This window comes from Pelophylax lessonae, assembly GCF_965119305.1.
Source record: "Pelophylax lessonae genome assembly, chromosome: 2".
In the NCBI taxonomy this organism is placed as follows: Eukaryota; Metazoa; Chordata; class Amphibia; order Anura; family Ranidae; genus Pelophylax; species Pelophylax lessonae.
The window spans coordinates 390,191,045-390,204,394 of record NC_138769.1 but is presented as its reverse complement, the minus strand read 5'-3'; the positions used below and the strand labels follow the sequence as shown (position 1 = coordinate 390,204,394).

At 47.5% G+C, this 13,350-nt stretch overlaps 1 protein-coding gene across 1 annotated transcript in view; it reads right to left on the bottom strand.

Annotated features, from left to right (window-relative positions):
• Window positions 1-13,350, bottom strand: part of TEX14 (testis expressed 14, intercellular bridge forming factor) — a gene marked incomplete at both ends in the record, with an annotated part of 675,561 nt that overhangs the window by 409,560 nt on the left and 252,651 nt on the right. The window contains one exon of the mRNA XM_082248092.1: window positions 9,581-9,694. Within this exon, the coding sequence (XP_082104218.1) occupies window positions 9,581-9,694 (114 nt within the window). The remainder of the gene's footprint in view (window positions 1-9,580; window positions 9,695-13,350) is intronic.

The following is a 13,350-nucleotide window of genomic DNA, read 5'->3' as shown; positions in this document are numbered from 1 at the left end:
GAGGGAAAAAACCTGTCCGCCGGCCAGGAAAGGAATTCGATCTTGTACCCTGACCGAATTATTTCCTCAACCCACCTGTCCAAAAATCGGAGCAGCCAAGGTCGGAGGAAACCGCGCAAACGTCCCCCCACCCTTGAAACGGGTGAGGGGGCCCCTTCAGGCAGAGGCGGATTGACCCGCCGAGCCGGCATTGCCGGACTTCTGCTTGCCCGCCCAGGGCTTCTTCTGGCTACCTTGGCCCTTGAATTGATTCCGAAAGGCACGAAAGGAACCCAGATTGGGTCGAGAAGTGGAATCCCGTTTGCAGCGAAAGGGCTTGTTCTTCGGGTTCTGGGGCAGCAAGGTTCTCTTGCCCCCCGTGACGCCTTTTACCAAGGTGTCCAACGCCTCGCCAAAAAGGCGAGAACCAGCATAAGGAAAATCAGCAACTGTTTTCCGTGATGACTGGTCAGCCGACGAGCTCTTCAGCCAGATCAGTCGACGGTTAAGCACCGCAACACTAGATAGGCGCGCTACCAAAGGGGCCTCATTTAAGGCCGCATCACACAAATACATGACTCCTTGGTGAATTTGATCCACCATAGCCAGCCGGGCAGGTGGAACAGAATCAGACACGAGGTTGCTCCTAAGCACCTTAGTCCAATCAGCCACCGCCTGAGCCACCAAGACGGACGCAAAAACAGGTTCGAGCAAGGAGCCCGCCACCGTGTAGGAATGGCGGGCTAGAGACTCCAACCATCTGTCCGTGGGATCCTGAAAAACTGGGGTCTCCTCAGTAGAAAAATTGATTTTTGTAAAATCTTACCGTAAAATCCTTTTCTCTTAAGCTCATTGACAGACGTAGTCCTCGTTGATTAATAACAACTCGGGTTATACTGCCCTCTACAGGAGTAGGACTAGACAGGAAAGAAAACGTTCTGGCCACACCCTAGGGGCAGTCCCAGAGGGTATATCCTCTCACTTCCTGCTACAGCAAATCAGTTATGTCACAAAGCAGTGTTTAGAGAATTTAACCCAACCCAACTCAAAAACAGAGGGGCGGGTACTAAGTCTGTCAATGAGCTTAAGAGAAAAGGATTTTACGGTAAGATTTTACAAAAATCCATTTTTCTCTGTCGCTCATTGACAGACGTAGTCCTCGTTGATTAATAACAACTCGGGACGTCCCAAAGCAGTACCACAAATGAGGGGTGGGATAACAGAAATCAAAATCCAGAAGGCCCAACCGGAGCCAACCAGAAGCATCAAGGACTCATCGAGCAAAAAGATGAGACCTAAGTGAAACACCCAACAAACCCATGAGGTAGACCAACAGTCTCCTCAGATTGCGGCCTGCAGAACCTTGTGGCCAAAAGAGGCATCTGACGATGCCATCACATCAACTTTATAAAATGTTGTAAAGGTATGAACCGACGATCAAGTCATCGCCTTGAAAACCTGGATCGCTGATGCCTGATGGCGGAAGACCCAGGAGACACTAGGCGCCCGAGTAGAGTGCGCCTTAACAGGGAACGGAGGATTCCGACCCTTAATAGAATAAGCCTGTACCACCGTCTGACTGGTCCATCTAGATATGGTCGCGGCAGACACAGGCAACCCCCTTCAAGGGCTATCCGTGATCACAAAAAGTGAGTCCGTCTTACGAAAACAAGTTCGTAGTAGTCAAGTGTATCCTTCTGAACCCCATCCAAGGAGTGTAATGCAAACTCCCAAGGATGGCTAGTCTTAGGACACGGGGAAGGTAACACAATATTTTTATTCAGATGAAAAACTCTGAAAACCACTTTAGGAAGGAAGGATGGATTCGCATGAAGAACCACCTTATCCCTATGAACCACCAGATATGGGGAACGACAAGATAATGCGGCCAGTTCTGACACCCTGCGTGCAGAAGTAATGGCCACCAAGAAGGCCACCTTCTGGGATAATGTAAGCAAGGGAATCTCCCTAATATCTTCAAAGAGAAGTTTCTGAAGAACCGACCACACTAAATTAAGATCCCAGGCGGTAAGGGTGCACGCACTGGCGGAGCCAGATGTCGCACCCCCTGGATGGAATTCCGCACCAAGGAATGATTAGTCAAAAGTTTCTGAAAGAAGATTGCCAACGCTGAAACCTGACCCTTGATATGCTCAAGGACAGTTTCTGCTCAACCCCTTGTTGCAGACAGACCAAGATTCGGGTCACCGAATAGGTATGTGGGGGAAATCCAAGAGATTCACACCCCGCAATATAAGACTTCCATGTGCTGGAAGTCGCTTTCCTTGCTTTAACTAGAGGTAGGAATAACTGAAGCTGACACTCCCTTGTCCTTCAGTACCTGGGTCTCTATGGCCAGGCCATTAAGCCAGCGATTGTAAAGCAAGATGGAAGATCGGTCCCTGAGACCGCAAATCCTCCATGAGAGGAAGTCCCCAAGGAGCGTCCGCGACTAGCCTCACCAAGTCGGCGTACCAGGCTCGACGAGGTCAGTCCGGAATTTCCAGAATAACTGGAATTCCCTCCACCTCTATCCTGCGCAGAAGTTCCCGCAGTAACTTGAGAGGATGGAAGGCATGCCGTAGCTGAAACTGCCCCCACGGGGCGATCAACATTTCTGCTGCGTCCGCTAGAGGATCGCGAGTGCGAGCTACAAACCTCCGCACCTTCCTGTTGAGCCAAGGTGCCAACAGATCCACATCCGGGGTGCCCCAATGAAGGGACAGCTAGTGAAAAACCTCTGGATGAAGAGGCCATATGCGATTAGATCCGAATCGGGCTGCTCTAGAGCTGCTCGATCCAGTGAATCAGACAAAATCTGATCGCTCTCAGTTCCGATACCCTTATTGGTAACCTGGATACTATCGGAAGGAATGACTTCCCCTGGTTGAGCATCGGAGACTTCCTGGTCCGCTCGCTCAACCGGATCCGATTTGTCCAGGGAATCGGAATTCTGATTCCATTAGAAAAGAATCTCCTTCAGGAGAATTCGGGTATGAGACTGGGTATACGGTACTGCCTCTAAGAAGGCCACCATCAGTCCCAGCCAATTGACGGACAGCAACATCCGAATCGTTGACTGAACCTTCTGGAGTTTCTCCGCAAGGAGAAACTCTCTTGCCCAGGATGTATCCAACCTTAGGCCCAGATAGTTCAGTCTCCTGGTGGGAACCAGGGATGATCTTTGGGAAAGCGAAGAAAAACGCTGATGTCCTGCGATGATGGGGATATAAAGATAGGCATCCTAAATGTCTATGGACGCCAGGAAATCCCCCTGATGCAGGGAGGCCACCACTGTTCGGATGGACTCTATTTTTCCCCAAGTCCAGAAATTGGACGCACCTTGCCCTCTTTCCTGGGCACTGTGAACAGGTTCAAATAGAACCCCTGAAACCGTTAAATGTTAGAAGGGAAGAATCGCACCGGTGGAAGTGATCGAAACTCGATCCTGTATCCTGACCATATGACCTCGCGAACCCCTTAGTCCGGGGTTCTGGCAAGCCATGGATCCGGAAACCGGTGAAGACCTCCCCCCACCCCAGAGATGGGTAGGGGCGCATCAGGCTGTATTTTTCAGGCTTGGCTGAGCCGGACTTTTTGTTTAGCCGACCTGCGCCCTTTGAAACCCCTCTAAAGGGGCTTTGGAGGGTTTCGCCTTATCGCCCGCCCTCGCGGAACGAACAAACTCTTTATGAGCAGAAAGGGAAGGTCCTCGTTGGTTACGAGGTCCTCTTTATCCTAATAGTCTGTGGCAAGACAGCAGGTGGTAAAGCCTATCCTTTAAAGAGGCCTAGCCATGCGTTAGGAAATAACAGGGGTTCGTTTCAAAACGACCCCATTTGGGTAAAGGAAAATCCTTCGCCCTTTTGGTAGGCTAACAAGTACCAAAAAGGAATTTCAGTCTCAGCTACCTCTGCCGGTGTAACCTCAAGACTAAAGGTTTCCCAGACGGACACAACTAGTACATCCACCACTCTTGTGCTATGGCGGAGGCAGAAACGTTCTCCTCACTGCTGAGGAGACATTACCTGAGACAACAGCCCCATAAGAGGGACCTGCAGCTGCATTGACTAGCTCCGAATCTGTATCTGAAGTATCAGATAAAAAATAGGGGTAGGCGGGGGTCGCTTCTTGACCCCCGTCCTTGGCAGGCCACCTCCACCCGGGATACCAAAGACTCCAAAACTGCCGATAATGCATTAAAAACAAGTGGGGTACTGGAGGGTCCTGCGGCCACCTTGAGGGGATCAGGTTGGGGATACCTATGCGGCAAGGTCAATGATTATACAAGACATTTGCCAGCGACAAAAAATGACAAAGTAAAAAACTTTTTTTTTTTTTTGTATCCCCCAGTCGCAACAGCGCCCCTCAGTGTTACCTGCCTTTTTGGACCCCAGAGAGAGAGAGAGAGACTCCAAGGCTCATCCCTGATGCACAGAAGTTTTCATCAGCTTGCTCAGTGCTGTCCTGTTACAGACAGGAAGTCTTTGGCCCTTTTTCCTGGGTAAAGGAGGCGGCTCCGCCCCTTAACACGCCTTCCGGTGCCTCCCCCTGGCTCCACGAGGTGTTTGGTCACCTCAAACATGGCCGCCCCCATGCTGGAGACACGAGGCTACGCCAATATGGCGGCCTCGTGTGCTCTGCAAGACAATGGCGGCGGCCTGTTAGGATAGCGGCAGCTTAGCAGCGGCCTGCGGGATGCTGTATTCGGCCTAGCGGCTTGCGGGAGTGCATCGGCCCCCCAAACTTCACCCTGGATGGTGATCAGCCTGGCCGGCGGTACCGGACCCTGGCGGGCCGCATGCGGTCCGTGGGCCGTCGGAAGGCAGCCTGCCCTTGCTGGAGGAATGCGATCTGGACTGCAGTTATACATGCATAGACATCGCCCTGTGAACACCTCTGACAGGTAGGATACCTTATGCTACCACAGTAATATTCTAGTACTGCCACTGACTTCAGTCATCTTTACAGTTTTGAAATGACATTAGATTGTCAGCTCCCAAACCAAGCCTCCTGGTTTCTTGTTCACAAAAATCACACTCAAATAGGGGGATCTGTGACATGTTATAGGATAGAGGGGAGACCCATCCTTACCATTTCAGAGAGGGGCCCGCGTTCACCAACAAACCCGTCAGGGGGAAAAGGGGGAACATACTACTCACCATACCGGAACCAGGCGGGCGCCAACTCCTGACAGTACCCCTCTCCACCGGGGTGGGAGGGCTGTCGACCAATACGGACGCTGTGACTCATGGTCATTGGCGTTTAAGCGAGACGTTTAACTCGCAGGGTCAGTCCCCGTCCAGTGGGACTATGTCGCGGCCGATCCAGCGCTGAGCTATGGCCTGCACGCGCTCGTAGGCCGAACTGGGGTGACCACTGGATCTCAACATCCAGCCGTCGCCCAGTTCCAGCTTTCTTGCTTGAAGATCTCACAGGAACACTGGAGAAAAAAGCGGTCTAAAAAATCTTTCTAAGAAAAAAATCCTGCCAGGACCGAAGATCCTAGCAAGGCATCTAGGTCCTTACTCCTAACTAGACAGAAAAAAACTGATTTGCTGTAGCAGGAAGTGAGAGGATATACCCTCTGGGACTGCCCCTAGGGTGTGGCCAGAACGTTTTCTTTCCTGTCTAGTCCTACTCCTGTAGAGGGCAGTATAACCCGAGTTGTTATTAATCAACGAGGACTACGTCTGTCAATGAGCGACAGAGAAATCAAGGTAGCCTAGGCACACACCATCACGATTCCGTAGACGGTGCAAAGGGATAAAGAAACTTAAACCGTCTAGGTACCAGGAATGGATGTTTTAAAGTGCGCCACAGTTCATTAACAGTGTAATGAAACTCAGCGGGGCAGGGAAAAATCCGCGCCGACTTGCGGGTCCTGTGTGTCCCAAATGAGGACACAATGCCCGGAGGATTGGGCTCATCCTCCAAATGTAGGGTTTCCTTTACAGAAACAATCAACTCATCCATGGTCGCACGTTCTTCAGGCGACCCCGGGGGAGAATCATCAACCCCCTCCACCTCCGTCTCCCCCTCAGACCCCAGCGGGTCTAAGGATGAGCGAGACCCTGAAAAGGGCACGCCCGCCGCAGCAGCCATATCACCATCTGAATCAGAGGAGAGAGATAATCTGGGCCTCTTTCTAGCAGCACGTTCAGCCATCAGCACCTCCATTTTGGACACTAAGGACGCCACTACAGCGGCCAAATCAGGCATAACAGGGGCCACAGCAGGACTGGGGTCCCCCATTAGGGCTGGAGGGAATTTGTTGTCCTGAGAATCCATTGCCCAAGGTGAAAAAAATTGTGCAATAAAAAGGGTACTGTCCCTTTAACACCGCTGCAGAGTGCGTAGCCCACCGCTATATGAACAGTGACAAAAGACCCCCAATAGGAGAAGAAAACTGAGCCAGAAATGACAAAACAGTAGGTTATGGAAGAGACAGTCTGCAGAGCCCCACAGAGTGTTACCACCTAGGTCGCTGCTTCAGAGGAAAAGGAAGTGAGGTCATGAGAGGCTGAACTATAAGCTGCAAAGGAAAATGGCTGCCCATAGGACTGAATAGGAGACTTCGGGAAAATGGCCGCCGAACATGTGCGGAACGATCGTTCTGCCACACGCAAGATGGCGCCGGTTGGCACAAAAACATGCCAGCCCAAAGTAAAGATGGCGGGCCGCGCGTTTTTTCCCCGCTGCGGCCGCCACACACATCGTCTGCACCCCCAGTGAAAGCACCTAAGTGACACAGGGAAAAGGGCTCCCACAAACACACAGCACCATAGCGCAGCGTATGTACAAAGGACCCTCGCAGTGATCACAACAGGGAGACCCACACCGGCACAGACATGGGGAACACACAGCAACATAGGACTGCCACCCCAGACAGAGGCCCCACACAGAAGTACTTACCTGTACCAGATGGCGTGGGGAGCCTCTCAGAACGGAAAGCCGCTGTCCTCATCTGACAGGGAATGCCGTTAGCCAAGGACATTACACTGCAGCACCGCAGATGTGTCCAGTGAGGTAGCCACCTCACAGCTGCATCCCTGCTGCGAGCAGGGATGGGTCGTTCATAATGCCAGGACGAACCACGGCTGAATGCTCGATGGCGGGCTGGGGGTCCCTCTGACCCTCTGCCCTGGAGAACAAGGGCGGCCAGTCCGATTCCTAGGTCCGCATGAATCCATCTTCATCCGAAGAATCGACTAAAAACTAAAGCTGACAAAATAAACAGCTAGTAAATCAAAGAAAAACGGACATTTTCAAAGAAAATCAAATAAAAAAGATTAGAAAGGCTGAGACTGGAGCCCCAGCACAGGGAAAGCCTAACTACTCCTGACGCTAGGCAGAAAGAAACTGAGTTGGGAGTGGTCACTGCAGGGGGGTATTGATCAGTGGGACAGCCCCCATGGGTGTGCATATGCAAATGCCTTTGTTCTTTTGACTAAGTCTTATGCCTAGCTACTCCTGCGGAGCGGAAGTCAATACCCAATAGTGATGACTTAGAGAAGGGGGCGACTGTCGGAGGACGTAAGAGAAACACCATTTTGAAGCCCTAAAACCCAATAAATGCCCCTAAAAAGTGCCTAGGGTTCTGGGTCATGCCCCAGGGACTATTATTCACACAAAAAAAAGTTCTTAAAAATTGTCTTTTTTGATAGAGATATATATATAAATATATGTGTGTATATATATATATATATATATATATATATATATATATGGAATCAAAAAACACAATTTTGAAGCCCTAAAACCCAATAAATGCCCCTAAAAAGTGCTTAGGGTTCTGGGTCATGCCCCAGAGACTATTAATCACACAAAAAAAAGTTCTTAAAAATTGTTGTTTTATCTCATGCCGCTTCAGGCCACCAGTCCTCAAACTTTTTAAACAGGGGGCCAGTTCACGGTGCCCCCATCAATGTAGAGTGACCACAGCATGCCCCCTTCAATGCAGAGTGACCACAGCATGCCCCCATCAATGCAGAGTGACCACAGCTTGCCCCCATCAATGCAGAGTGACCACAGCATGCTCCCATCAATGCAGAGTGACCACAGCGTGCCCCCATCAATGCAGAGTGACCACAGCATGCCCCCTTTCAATGCAGAGTGACAACAACATGCCCCCTTCAATGCAGAGTGACCACAGCGTGCCCCAATTCAATGCAGAGTGACCAGCGTGCCCCCATTCAATGCAGAGAGACCAGCTTCCCCCTCAAAGCAGAGAGACCAGCTTGCCCCCTTTCAATGCAGAGAGAGCAGCGTGCCCCCATTCAATGCAGTGACCAGCGTGCCCCCATTCAATGCTGAGACCAGTGTGCCCCCATTCAACGCAGAGTGACCAGTGTGCCCCCATTCAATGCAGAGAGACCAGCGTGCCCCCTCAAAGCAGAGAGACCAGCGTGCCCCCTTTCAATGCAGAGAGAGAACTGTGCCCCCTTTCAATGCAGAGAGAGCAGCGTGCCCCCATTCAATGCAGAGTGACCAGCGTGCCCCCATTCTATCCTGAGAGACCAGTGTGCCCCCATTCAATGCTGAGACCAGTGTGCCCCCATTCAATGCAGAGTGACCAGTGTGCCCCCAATCAATGCAGAGTGACCAGTGTGCCCCCATTCAATGCAGAGAGACCAGTGTGCCGTGCCCCCTTCAATGCAGAGAGACTACTCAGTGCACTTACCTGCAGCCGTGGCTTCTCCTCAGTCCCCCGCGTCTCCTTAGTCCCCCGCGTCTCCTCGAGTCCTCCCACCTCCTCCTTGGCTCGCCTTTCGACCAATCAGGAAGCGGGTCTCCTGATTGGCCAGGAGGAGGATCCGTGTGACAATAGCAAATTTTCATTCGCTATTGTCACACAAATGGGTGGGCTAGGGCGCACTGCTCTGCGCCCCAGATCCACCCTTTTCTGAAGCCTATTAGAGCCTCTGGCTTTAATTAGGTGATTCAGAAAAAAAAAAAAAACAACATGAATGATACATCCCAGCCGGCGGGCCAGGTTCAGGACCCTGGTGGGCGGCATGCGGCCTGCGGACCGTAGTTTGAGGACCCCTGTCCTAGAGCAATGAACATTTCTCTGGTCTCCTTCCACTTTTCCTTTTGATTTCCTTCCAGCAGTACCAGGCATACAAAGGAGCAAGGTAAGTCTGAGGACTTCGGGGGAGAGTAAAGGGGGTGTAGGTTATGTGGGTTTTTTTCCTCTTTTTTTATGCGCATCTGGACATCAGCCAAACTCAGCTGGGTAAATTACTAGGCAAAATATACTAGGGAGTGCAGTGAACTGAATTGCACCACTAAATTCTAAATATTTGTTAACAAACACTCTTTACTGCATTTCATAAATCTGCTAGTTTTTGATAAGTAAATGTTTGAAAGGCCATTAGAAGCACATAACAAAAAACATTGTGCTTTTCTGTGATCATAGCACCATAGCACCATTATTCTGAAGAATTTAATAGAATTTGTTTTACAACTGTGGGTATATACCATTCTTATCTTCCATTACTACTGTGAAAATCTAAAACATGTTTCTTATCACTTTACCTGCAGTCTCTGTTTATCTACTTCCACAATTAGTTGATTGCTTGATCAATTCATATTTTACCTGATATTTTTTTGTTCCTGAATAAGAAGATCAACAAAGCGCTCCTTACTGCAGTTTTCATGAGTCGTCACTTTGAGGCCCTTTACTGTAACTTCAGTACACCCCCACATCAAACTACATAAAAAAATGACAAACATTGTTAAAGATAAAATCCAGCATTTAGTTGCCTACTTACACTAGCACCTAAACACAGCAACTGTACTAAAGTTAGAAAATTCACTTAAAGGTTCTGCATAATACCTCCCTTACAAATAAAGAACTCATATCTCTATACAGGGTCAGTAGCAGTGTACTTCCTAAAAAAATATGCCATGTAACCTCCTTTTTCAAATTTTTGCATCATAAATCATATTTAAAATAGTTGTAAACCTCAGACATGAAATATGAACAAAACATATCCCTCTATAGTGTGTACTTTATATTTACGTTGGCAAAGTGGCTCTCCCAGGCAGAATCATGTTAATAAACTTCCATCTGCCTGGGAGGAGCTAGGGGAAGCCAGTGTGTGTGTCAGCGGGCTCTGATTGCTGCCTGACACCGGCGATCTCTCCCCCACTGACAGAGAAGGATGGATGGCTGATGTAAATGCAGCCGTCCGTCCTTCTCCCTCGGATGATCACAGAGGCTACGTGATCCTTCTATATAGGATCGCATGTCTCTGTGTTCATCTCACAAGCCCAACCCCCCCCCCCACAGTTAGAATCACTCCCCTAGGCTTACATTTAACCCCTTAATCACCTATACTGTTAACCCCTTCCCTGCCAGTGTCATTATTACAATCACAGTGCATAATTTTAGCACTGATTACTGTAGTAATGTCACTGGTCCCCCCAAAAGTGTAAAAATGTCAGTTAGGGGTCCGATCTGTGCACCGCAATGTCGCAATCCGGCAAAAATCGCAGATCGCCGCAATTACTAGTAAAAAAAACCAAAAAACAATAAAAATTACATAAATCTTTCCCGTAGTCTGTGGACATAATAACTTTTGCGCAAACCAATCAAAATACGCCTATTGCAATTTTTTTTACCAAAAATATGTAGCCGAAAACAAATTGGCCTACAATATTAAAAAAATTTGATTTTTTTTTTTGGGGGGGGGGGATGTTATACAGCAGAATGTGAAAAATATTTTTTTTTTTGGCAAAATTGTCGCTCTTTTTTTGTTTATAGCGCAAAAAATAGAAATCACATCAAAATCAGATCAAATACCACCAAAAGAAAGCTCTATTTGTAGGAAAAAAAGGACCTCAATTTTATTTAGGTACAGCGTCCCATGACCGCGCAATTGTCCATTAAAGTAACACAGTGCCAAATCGCAAAATAGGGCCTGGTCATTAAGGGGGAAAATCCTCCGGTCTGTAAGTGGTTAAAGGCACTAAGAGCCTAAATCACTGTACCTCCAACGCTGATCTAGTTCTATTTTACCTCAATTTTGCCTCTTTTTAGGTGCAAATGCAATTCACTATAACTCCATCAGAAACGTTATGAGCAGTGTGAAATTCACTAAGATCCAATAACGTCAGGACTGGACTTAAAAACAGTCCAGCTAAAAGGTGCACTGTTTTGTTCAAAATCACAAAATATGGCAGGAAAAAAATAAAAAATGTGTGGAAAAGATGTGTTATATGATCTTGAGTTAAACTGCTTTTAAACTGTGTGAAAAAGTTAAGTAGGAAAAAAGATTTTAATAAAAGTATAAAACGCAAAAATAGCTCCAGAGTCAATTTCTGGCAGATAGCCCATGTGCGCATGCTCCATACCAAAAAGTAGGCTAAAAATAATGTTTTTGAAAACATTAGTGGGAGTTATAGTGAATTGCGGCAAATACCGCTGCAAATTTGCGGTAAAACGGCGCTATTCCAGTGCTAATGAGAGAAATGCACATATCTATGTATGTCTATATATATATATATATATACAGTATACATATATACAGTGGGTACGGAAAGTATTCAGACCCCCTTAAATTTTTCACTCTTTGTTATATTGCAGCCATTTGCTAAAATCATTTAAGTTCATTCTTCTTCCTCATGAATGTACACATAGCACCCCATACTGACAGAAAAACACAGAATTGTTGACATTGTTGCAGATTTATTAAAAAAGAAAAACTGAAATATCACATGGTCCTAAGTATTCAGACCCTTTGCTGTGACACTCATATATTTAACTCAGGTGCTTTCCATTTCTTCTGATCATCCTTGAGATGGTTCTACACCTTCATTTGAGTCCAGCTGTGTTTGATTATACTGATTGGACTTGATTAGGAAAGCCACACACCTGTCTATATAAGACCTTCCAGATCACAATGCATGTCAGAGCAAATGAGAATCGTGAGGTCAAAGGAACTGCCTGAAGAGCTCAGAGACAGAATTGTGGCAAGGCACAGATCTGGCCAAGGTTACAAAAAGATTTCTGCTGCACTTAAGGTTCCTAAGAGCACAGTGGCCTCCATAATCCTCAAATGGAAGACGTTTGGGACGACCAGAACCCTTCCTAGAGCTGACCGTCCGGCCAAACTGAGCTATCGGGGGAGAAGAGCCTTGGTGAGAGAGGTAAAGAAGAACCCAAAGATCACTGTGGCTGAGCTCCAGAGATGCAGTCAGGAGATGGGAGAAAGTTGTAGAAAGTCAACCATCAATGCAGCCCTCCACCAGTCGGGGCTTTATGGCAGAGTGGCCCGACGGAAGCCTCTCCTCAGTGTAAGACACATGAAAGCCTGCATGGAGTTTGCTAAAAAACACCTGAAGGACTCCAAGATGGTGAGAAATAAGATTCTCTGGTCTGATGAGACCAAAATAGAACTTTTTGGCCTTAATTCTAAGCGGTATGTGTGGAGAAAACCAGGCACTGCTCATCACCTGTCCAATACAGTCCCAACAGTGAAGCATGGTGGTGGCAGCATCATGCTGTGGGGGTGTTTTTCAGCTGCAGGGACAGGACGACTGGTTGCAATCGAGGGAAAGATGAATGCGGCCAAGTACAGGGATATCCTGGACAAAAACCTTCTCCAGAGTGCTCTGGACCTCAGACTGGGCCGAAGGTTTACCTTCCAACAAGACAATGACCCTAAGCACACAGCTAAAATAACGAAGGAGTGGCTTCACAACAACTCCGTGACTGTTCTTGAATGGCCCAGCCAGAGCCCTGACTTAAACCCAATTGAGCATCTCTGGAGAGACCGAAAAATGGCTGTCCACCAACGTTTACCATCCAACCTGACAGAACTGGAGAGGATCTGCAAGGAGGAATGGCAGAGGATCCCCAAATCCAGGTGTGAAAGACTTGTTGCATCTTTCCCAAAAAGACTCCTGGCTGTATTAGATCAAAAGGGGGCTTCTACTAAATACTGAGCAAAGGGTCTGAATACTTAGGACCATGTGATATTTCAGTTTTTCTTTTTTAATAAATCTGCAACAATGTCAATTCTGTGTTTTTCTGTCAGTATGGGGTGTTATGTGTACATTCATGAGGAAGAAGAATGAACTTAAATGATTTTAGCAAATGGCTGCAATATAACAAAGAGTGAAAAATTTAAGGGGGTCTGAATACTTTCCGTACCCACTGTATATATATATATATATATATATGAATCACAATATACACATATATATATATATATATATATATACTGTATATGTTTTTTTATTGATTTGCCTATGCGCATATATATGAAAAGCAACACAAATATAGCTTCTCCCCAAAAATAAAACATTGTATATGTGTGAAATTAAGATATTTTTGGGTTGTTAGATATAGAAAGTAACAAT